At 41.1% G+C, this 10,190-nt stretch overlaps 1 protein-coding gene across 1 annotated transcript in view; it reads left to right on the forward strand.

Moving 5' to 3' along the window:
- Positions 1-1,817: 1,817 nt before the first annotated feature.
- NDC1 (NDC1 transmembrane nucleoporin) overlaps positions 1,818-10,190 on the forward strand; it is a gene marked incomplete at its 3' end in the record, with an annotated part of 35,449 nt that continues 27,076 nt past the window's right edge. The window contains exons 1-4 of the mRNA XM_008581874.1: positions 1,818-2,116; positions 3,579-3,699; positions 7,108-7,209; positions 9,328-9,502. Coding sequence (XP_008580096.1) covers positions 2,060-2,116; positions 3,579-3,699; positions 7,108-7,209; positions 9,328-9,502 — 455 coding nt within the window. The remainder of the gene's footprint in view (positions 2,117-3,578; positions 3,700-7,107; positions 7,210-9,327; positions 9,503-10,190) is intronic.

The following is a 10,190-nucleotide window of genomic DNA, read 5'->3' on the forward strand; positions in this document are numbered from 1 at the left end:
CCCCCCCCCCCCCCCCCCCCGAAAATCCTTTTTTTCTTTATTCCTTTTTGATAAAAAAGAAAAAAAAAAAAAGTCCTTTCTTTGTTATGGCATTACTGTTGTGTTTCTTTGCTTTTAAATTCCTTCTAGTTCAACCACTATTTTTATAATAATTTTTCTTTTTGAAATATTTCTTCCCTCAGTTCTATCACATTTCTGATTTTTCTAATACTAATTGCTATTGTTCTTTCATATCTTGTATCCTTTTCTTAATTTTATTCCATTTTGAAGGATTAAGTTATAATTTTAATCTATTTGGTGTCTTTCTGAAATGCTTTTATTGCCTATGGGATGCTTTTTTTTTTTTTTTTTTTTTTTTTTTAAAAGGCTATGATTTTATTTTATTTTATTTTTTTTTTTTTATTAATTATTATTATTATTTTTTTTTAAAGATGACCGGTAAGGGGATCTTAACCCTTGGCTTGGTATTGTCAGCACCACGCTCAGCCAGTGAGCGAACCAGCCATCCCTATGTGGGATCCGAACCCGGGGCCTTGGTGTTATCAGCACCACACTCTCCCGAGTGAGCCACAGGCCGGCCCCGATGGGATGCTTTTTAATCTTTCTTTTACATATGCTTAGAAAGATAAAATGACCTTCTCAAGACCCTACAGTTACTAAGTGGCAAAGCAGGCATTCATAACCATATTTATCTGACTCCAAAGCCTATAATCTTTCTACAGTGTACCAGATAATTTACAAGTAAAATCTCATTTAATACAACATCTTGCAATATGGTTTTATTACTGATGAGGAAACTAAGGCTCAGAGAGCAACTTCAGATATATGTGGGCACTTGTGGTGGTTTCAACAGCTACAGAGTACCAGGTCCTCAGTTCTTGCTCAAGAGCAATGGTGTGATTCTAGCAGCAGCAGGGGCTCAGCCTTGAATGTGTCTCATGGACTCTAAATGCAGAGGAAGTAGTAGCTTCCTGATATTTGGGCAATAACTTCTTTCGCCCTTTCACTACTACAATCCTGTTCTTTCTGCCCTATGTTCTTTTATCCCTTCTAACACTTTTCTTATAAATTCCCTGCATAACCCCTCAGTGATTTAGATATCAGAGTTGTTGTGCTCAATAGACACTGTCTGATACAGTTAATTTTTTCCATTTATTAATTATTTTTATGTGATGGGCGATTTGGAAACAATGATAAACAAGACAAACCCTGCCCTTGTGAAGCTTGTATACTAGTGGGAAGTCAGGCAATAAGAAGTAAACAAATAATTACACAAAATGATTTAAGACTGTGATAAGTGCTATAAAAACAGAAGTGGCTTAAACAATAAATAATTCTCTCTCTTGTATAAATGAAGTCAGGAGGTAACAGCAGGTAACCCAGGACTGGTATGGTTGCTCCGAATAATCAAGTCTCCTTTAAGCTCAGAACTTCATATTCCTGTAGTGTGACTCTCCTCCAATATGGTGGTAAAGCTCCAGCCAACAGATGGCCGTTAAGGGGATCCAAACCCTTGACCTTGTTGTTGTAACACAGCACTCTAACGAACTGGGCAAACCTGCCCTGCCAGGTCTTTCTAACTGCGGAATTCCTAGCAATCAGTACTGCATAAAGACTACGATTCCCAGCATGCCTCAGGGCACCTCCGGGAGGACTTCGACTCCCAGCATGCTGTACTTTGGGACGCCGAGTCCTGGAAAGCGACGCTCTCCTCCTTGGTCTCAGCCTGCCATTGAGACTACAGTTCCCAGCGTGCAGCGCCCCCCCCGTTTCTGGCGCCCCTCTCGGCCCTGCTTCGGAGGGATCTTTTGGACTCTAGAGAGCAGTTCCTGGAGTCACAGCCCCCTTTGGCAAGCGTGTCTGCGCAGCACTTCGGTGCCGTTGAGCTTGTCCAGACGAAGCCTCGAAGGGATGAGTTGGCGCCTGGGCCGGGCTTCGGTCAGGCAGTGTTTGAGGCAGCCCCAACGGGGTCCTCAAGGGGCCTTCCTCCCTTTGAACGGCGGTGGCGGGCGGGTGCGTGTCTTCTCCAGCACTTCTTAGAGTGGGGGCCACCACCTCCATGGCCACGACTGTGACTGGGCCGTGCGCCGGCAGGTCGCGGGACATCCTGTGGCGTGTGAGTGCAGCGCGGTCTGTGGCACGCGTTGCAAGGGTCGGGCTGGGCGAGCCGGCTCTGGCCGCGCGTGCGCGCTGGGCGGGGGAGGGGAGGGTCTGGCGGTAGAGTGCGGAGAACGCTTGCGGAGCAGACCCCCCGGGGGACTGGTTACAGGGTTGTCACCTGGGGGACTGGTTACAGGGTGGTCCGGGGCGTCTTGAGTGGAAGCTGGTTACGAGGTGGGAGAGGAGTCCCGAATGGAAGCTGGTCAAAGTGGGAGGCATGACTTGACTGGAAAGTGGGGAAGGGAGCGGAGAGTTTATAGTGTATCCAGTAGGTGCAAAATAATTAACTGGATTCTTTGGGATAAGAAGTGGGACGGAACGTCCAGAATTGGAAAGAATGTGGCGTGGCTTTAGCAGAGGCTGGGGTTGGGCACCAGGTAATCAGGGCAGGTATTAAGTTACAGTTATGGGTGCACCGTGGGACTGAGCCGAGGAGACGCTTCCTCGCCGAAGTCGTTTAATCAACAGTACTGCAGCCGTTCTGTGGAAGGCAAAGAGAAATAGGAATAAGGTCCCTTTGTGAATAGTACTTCTACCCTATTGTACTGCCATCTTTTCTGTATCCCAAGCTAACAATTTTTGGGGCCTTCAGTCCTATCTGTTCTGTCCCACCTATATTATCAATCACGCAGTCCTGTAGATTCTACCTTAGAAATTTTGCTGCAGTTTCTTTTTCCTTTCCCCTTGCTATCACTTCTGTTCAGACATTGATTATAATCTTTAGCTCGGGACATTGCGGTGGACAATTTTCTAACGTTTTTGTCTCCTGTCTTGGTCTGGTCCCTTCTGATCCATGTTCCTGGCAATCACTTTACAGTAAACACAAAGATGTTTTGCCTTTCAGAATATAAATCCGATGGTCACGTTCATGCTTAAAACCCCTTAGTATCTCTCCTTGTATTACTATTCAACAGTAAGTCTTGTACCTCCCATGTGGTAGGCACTGGCGATTCGGAAATGAATACAATGCTGCAGTGTAGTAATTGCCCAGTAAGGAGTGCGTATCTAATAACTGTAAATACAATTGCAGTATACAGATGCTTCCAACGAAAGTATATACAACCTTTAGATATTACTATAACTGTCATTTAAACCTAGAGAGACAAACGTTAGTTGCTATAAAATAGTTATAAAACTAAATAACAATGGCCCAACCTCCCTCCCCACCAAGTGGTATTTGATGTTGCACCTGTCTCTGGACTAATGCAAGCATCAGTTCACTGACACTACAAGATTTTGTAGTGATATGCATTGTTAATAGTAGTAACCACTTGGGTTTATATGTAGCTGCATAGACTGTGACCTGGGTATAAATATTAGTGATTAACATTGACATCCTGTATGAAAAGATAGGATTTGCATAACTGAAGTCATTTAACTGACTTCATGACTGAGGGGTTTTGTTTGTTTAATTATAGGTTTTGGGCTGGAGGATAGTTTCAAGTATTGTTTGGTCAGTGCTGCTTCTGCCCATCTGTACCACAGTATTTATAATCTTCAGCAGCATTGATTTATTTCATCCTATACAGTGGCTGACAGGTAAGTGACGTTTAATTTGGGGAAGAATATTACAGGATCTGCTTTTAAGCATAAAAATTGCATTGTGTTTCAAATAATTTATTTTTAATTACTGCCTATATTGACATGTCAGAGCATTCACTTTGACAGCATTCACTTTGAGGTCATTTAAAGGCATGCCCTTCATAATGTAAACCACCTTTTGATTATATAATAAGACTAGTGAACCTGTCAGGGACTATGTATAATCACAGGAACAAAAAGATTATTAGATGACCACATAAATGAAAACTTAATTTTTGTTTGTCTTTCCTTTTTGATAGCTTTATTGAAATTGTTTGTCTTTTTATTTATTTATTTTTTTTATTTTTATTTTTTTTTTGTCTTTTGTCTTTTTCCGTGTCCGGCAACGGATCACAACCCTCAGTGTCGCCCCCGTACCGGACCGGGGACCGGCAACGGGATCGCAACCCTCGGCGCCGCTCCCGCGCCTTGCTCAGCCAGTGAGCGGGAACCGGTCTGTATGTGGGATCCAAACCCTCGGGCGGGAGCGCCGCCGCGCTTCCCAAGCGGCGCACTATCCAGTGCGCCACTGGGCCGGCCAAATTGTTTGTCTTTTTAGAAGAATGTTTCAGTCATCTATTTAAATTAGGGATAGAAAATATATATATCTCTTTAAAAATATGTCAGAAATTAAGAATACTTCATTCCTATGTGTGGCTAATAAAAAAGATGAGAAGAGAGAAAAGGAGGAAAGAGTTAAAGACTAGGGAAGATAGAGTTAAACATAAAAATTGATAAGGAAGAAAAGATTGAGGCAGGCTAAAATGCTTCTCAAAAATCCTTGCAGACTGGGCCGGCCTGGTGGCGCACTGGATAGTGCGCCGCTTGGGAAGCGCGGCGGCGCTCCCACCCGAGGGTTCGGATCCCGCATACGGACCGGTTCCCGCTCACTGGCTGAGCGAGGCGCGGGGGCAATGCCGAGGGTTGCGATCCCGTTGCCGGTCCCCAGTCCGGTACGGGGGCAACACTGAGGGTTGTGATCCGTTGCCGGACACGGAAAAAGACAAAAAAAGACAAAAAAAAAAAAAAAAATCCTTGCAGACAAAATAAAATTACTAGATTTATTAAAATATAACTATTCTATGCTAATTAATAATAGCTACCAATTATTGCCCATCTACTGTGTGCCAGGCACCATGTTAAGCACCTTATGTATATTACCTCTTATCCTTCCTATAACCCTGTATAATAAAGAGATATTATCTCTATTTTATAAATGAGGAAACTGAGATTCAGGTTAAATAATCTGTGCAGAGACACAGCTACTGAGTAAGTGAACTGGGGTTTAAACATTGGTCTCTAACTTCAAAGCCTGTGTTGTTGTTTTTTTCCCACTATACCACACTAGAATTAAAAAATAAATAAAAAGATAAATGTTGTAAGAATAGGTTTTGAAGTCTTGCCTAAGGCTAAGAAGCACAAATACCCTTGAAATCCTTTTTCTCTCCCTTCTCAACAATAACGATAAATTTCTTTTGCTTTGGAAAGAGGGAAGTGTGTTTTTAATTTCATTTTTCACAAGAAAATGCCTATTTTCAAAGAGTTAGAATTTTCACTTTCAGGTCTATGGAGATATTGCTACTAAAGAATTAAAGTTGTGTTAAATTTTTGGTTCATATATGTCCATGATTTCTGGGATAGCTCCCATACATCAGATGAAATTAAGCCATAAACCAGAGCAGTAAAGCAAGTATTTTTGTAGCCATATTGCTCGTGTCTGTATTGCTTATTGATCATGGCTTTCTAGTTACAACCTCAGAATACTCAATATTGTATTCCAGAGCCATTACCAATTGTTCACATTGGCACTGAGGATAAAAACTTTTTGACATTTCATGGCCAGGGTTTCTTTAATCCTAATAACATTTTCTTTCTCTCCAGATTGGATTTGATTTATGACATTTTTCTCTTCAGATGTTTCTTGTCCTTAACTTTTGGTTCACAAAGTTTTTTCAGAGAAATTGTACTCTTTTTACTTACCCTTAGTCACATGAGTAATTTCTTTCTTTTGGCTCAGTATGCTTGGGTTTAGTTGTGAATGCTTAGTAAATATTCCTCATTAATTTTGGCCAATGAATTGTACTTTTAAGGATAATTGCCTTTATTATTAAGTCTTAGTCTATTCAGCTAACACATCCTTACTGTTTTTATTTCTCTCATTCATGTTTTTAGGCATAACATATCCATATTTTTTTTTTTTTTAAAAAGATGACTGGTAAGGGGATCTTAACCCTCGACTTGGTGTTGTCAGCACCACGCTCAGCCAGTGAGCGAACCGGCCATCCCTATATGGGATCCGAACCCGTGGCCTTGGTGTTATCAACACCGCACTCTACCGAGTGAGCCACAGGCCGGCCCTTTAGCATTTTTTTTTTTTGTCTTTTTGTCTTTTTCATGACCGGCAACGGATCGCAACCCTCAGTGTCGTGCCCGTACCGGGACCGGCAACGGGATCGCAATCCTCTGTGTTGCACCCGCACCTCGCTCAGCCAGTGAGCGGCCAGTCTGTATGTGGGATCCGAACCCTCGGCGGGAGCGCCGCTGCGCTCCCAAGTGGCGCACTGTAGCAGTGCACCACCGGGCCAGCCCCAGCATATCCATATTTTAAACTTTGAAATGGAATACTGATGGTTGAACTAGTCCAAAATATGAATGCATTAGTATTTCACAGGGACATTACAGTTTTTGTTTTTTAGTTCAATTCATTTAGATGATTCATGGATTATGCCATTTCCAAAAATGTTATTTTGACTTTAGCTGTAGGAATCAATTGCATTTATTAAGAAGATTCTGATCTGAAAAATATTTACATCTTAAAAAGAGACTTTGTTGGTATATTACTAAATATGGTACTTCTGTTTCATATGATGAGATGTTCATATATGGTAGTATTTTATCTGATGTTAACATTTGGATGATTTAAAAGAAATTCTAGTTTTTGTTTTATTTTGTTTTGTTGCTGGCTGGTGTGTCTAGTATTTTAACGTACCCGGAGTCGGGTCCAAATAACTCCCACTGTAGTTCTTGAGTTGATGTCCCACTGGACCTGTCAGCAGTGTACAATTAAATTCTTGAAGGAAAGATAACTTAAAATTAAAATTATAGGGCCGAGCCCGTGGCACACTCAGGAGAGTGCGGCGCTGGGAGTGCAGTAGTGCTCCTGCCACGGGTTCGGATCCTGTATAGGGATGACCGGTGCGCTCACAGCGCTCACTGGCTGAGCGTGGTGTGGCCAGTCTCAAAAAAGACCAAAAAAAAAAAAAAAATTAAAATTATAGCTGTGGTTCAAACTTTTTTTATATTGCAGTGTACTGAACATGACTGTTACTGAATAAACTTTACTAATTGATCTCTCTTGTGTTTTAGATTCTTTCAATGATCTTTATAGTTCCTACGTAATCTTTTACCTCCTGCTGCTGTCAGTGGTAATAATAATAATAAGTATTTTCAATGTGGAGTTCTATGCAGGTGAGTTTTCAAATTTTTTTTTTTTTTTTTTAAAGATGACTGGTAAGGGGATCTTAACCCTTGACTTGGTGTTGTCAGCACCACGCTCATCCAGGGAGCCAACCGGCCATCCCTATATGGGATCTGAACCCATGGCCTTGGTGTTATCAGCACCACACTCTCCCGAGTGAGCCACGGGCCGACCCTCAAATGTTAATCATCTTAAAAATGTCTGAATTTACTAAGGGCAGACTCAATGCAATTTATATATGGTTGTGTTTAATAGGCTGTGTTTTGTGTCAAAATTTTAAAATATACAGAATCATATGCTTTGAATTTCGTACTTTGAAATTCATTTGGGTACTAGTTTCTTTGTTTTAAAAATATATTTAGACCTTTTAGAACAAGTTATTTCACTTTTATGCTGTACCTAGAGTATTCAAATTTATAGAGACAGAAAGTAGAATGGTGGTTCTCAGGAACTAGGGAGATGGCGGAAATAGGGAGTTGTTTAATGGGTAGAGTTTCATTTGTGGAAGATGGAAAAATTTGGAAGATGGATGGTGGTGATAGTTGCACAACAGTGTGAATGTACTTATGCCACAGAGCTGTACACTTAAAAATGGTTCAAATGGTAAATTTTATTAATGTGTGTTTTACCCCAATAAAAAATTTTGTTTTTTGGGGCCGGCCCGGTGGCGCACTGCTACAGTGCACCGCTTGGGAAGCGCGGCAGCACTCCCGCCGAGGGTTCGGATCCCACATACAGACCGGCCGCTCACTGGCTGAGCGAGGTGCGGGGGCAACACCGAGGGTTGCAATCTCGTTGCTGGTCCCGGTCCGGTACGGGTACGACACTGAGGGTTGCGATCCGTTGCCGGTCACGAAAAAAGACAAAAAAAAAAAAAAAAATTTTGTTTTTTGCAGCTAGTATTAAAGATGTGATTTAGCAGATGTATTATAAAAATAATTCCTTTGTAGGGCAGGAGATCAAGACTATGTGTTTCTGTTTTTGTTTGTGTTTGTGATTGGCCGGTACTGGGAACCAAACCCTTGACCTTGGTGAAGACCAGGTGATTTCTTTTTAAATACAAAAGTCTATAATTCTGTGCTTTTCCAAAAAAAGCTTAAAAGTAATTATGTTTTGTCTTGGGAAAATCACCTGTTAGATTCCAGTGCTTTTTTATTTTTTTTTCCTGTTTCTCTTCTTACTCTTCCTGCCTTTTCAGATTCCTTGAGTCTGTCCTTAGATATAATAAAAAGCTTTTTCTGACACTTCTTTTTTTGACTGTAACATCATTCTTTTTAGCTCTTCATCACTTACTTGTAAAATATGGTATAAAATTTCAAATGCTAACTGTGGATGTTATAATACATTTACTTTTTCTTTGCTTTCTTAATTGCTTACTACTGGCTGGTGGGTCTCTTTCTCTATTCAAGCCCTATTCAGAACTCCCTGGCTTAGTTCTTTCACACACTCCCCTGTACCTGGGTTGTCTTCTATAAGTAGATATGCCAGACGAGGGCTCTCCAGCCAATCATTCTTAATGCCTGGCAAGTGCCATGCACTGTGTAGGGGTAAGAGATAAGTGATATGGTGCCAGCTTTCTCCAGAGGAACACAGTTAGTGGGGAGACAGACAGTAAGCATATTTGATTACAGTACATTGGATAGTGTGGGAGTATATAGGAGCACTCTTACCCAGCATTCATTCTCACAGATGAATTATATATTGACAATTTCCAGTGCTGAAATAAAGACAACTTGCTGCAGGGCAGGAGCTAACTCTTTAATATTATTATTTATTTTTTTATGTGTTTAGGAGAGTGCTAGGGTGGGCACAATTTGAGCTATCAGGAAATTTTAATTAAAAAGAAATGAAAAATGTGAATTATGCTCTCCTTAGGTTCCATCCCTCTAGATTTTTTGGTTTTTCTTTTTGTGTGTGTGCATCTCTTTATATTCATTCTTTTCTCAAAAATTTTTAACTTAGACTTTCTCTGTACTATATTTTACATTGACTGTGGATTTTTTCCTGCCCTTTTTAGTATTTGTGCAAGGATGAAAGGGAATAGTTTTAGCTTCCCTAACTTCATGTGCTACAGATTATAAAGCAACAGTAATGTATTTTCTTTGCAGTTGTGCCTTCCGTTCCCTGCTCCAGACTGGCACTGATTGGGAAGATCATTCATCCTCAGCAACTCATGCACTCATTTATTCATGCTGCAATGGGAATGGTTATGGCTTGGTGTGCCGCAGTGATGACCAAGGGCCAATACAGTTTTCTTGTGGTTCCCTGCACTGGTACCGAGAGGTAATATTTAATATGTTTTGTCTAAGGAACCTTGTATAGTTACTAAGCCGAAGGTGACTTATATAGGTTAATACCTTATGAACATTCTTTGCTTTCTAGACTTCTACAGAATGTGCTTTTTTACATGCATCAAGTGTTTTGATGTTTTACGTTTGTTCAATTCAGTAATTTTTAAAAACCATTTGTTATGTGCTGGGTGCTATGCTAGGTACTGTCAGATTTATGAGAGTGGTTCAAACATACATAAGACTATCAGCTTTTTGAGAGTTAAGAACAATAGGAAAATTAAGACATGGACACAGATGGATAAAATAGGAAGAAGAAAGTGAGATGTGCAGATAAAACCTGTCGGAATTCAGAAAGTAGGGAGGATCCACACATGTTCCTGGAGGAGGTCGCATTAGTTGGAGTTTGAAGGAAGGGTAGTGTGGAAAGAATGAAGAAAATTGTAAAAGTTATTATAATTACCTTCCCTTATAGAGTGCTTTTGTATTTTTGAAACTTACAGTTCTTGAACACATGACATTGATATAAATTGCATGTTGATGTTCTGACTTTAAAAATCCAAAAAGAGGGCTGGCCCGGTGGCACACTGCTACAGTGCGCCACTTGGGAGCGCGGTGGCGCTCCAGCCGAGGGTTCGGATCCCACGTACAGACCGGTTCCCGCTCACTGGCTGAGCGAGGTG

This window comes from Galeopterus variegatus, unplaced genomic scaffold, assembly GCF_000696425.1.
Source record: "Galeopterus variegatus unplaced genomic scaffold, G_variegatus-3.0.2 Scaffold2480, whole genome shotgun sequence".
Classification (NCBI taxonomy): domain Eukaryota; kingdom Metazoa; phylum Chordata; class Mammalia; order Dermoptera; family Cynocephalidae; genus Galeopterus; species Galeopterus variegatus.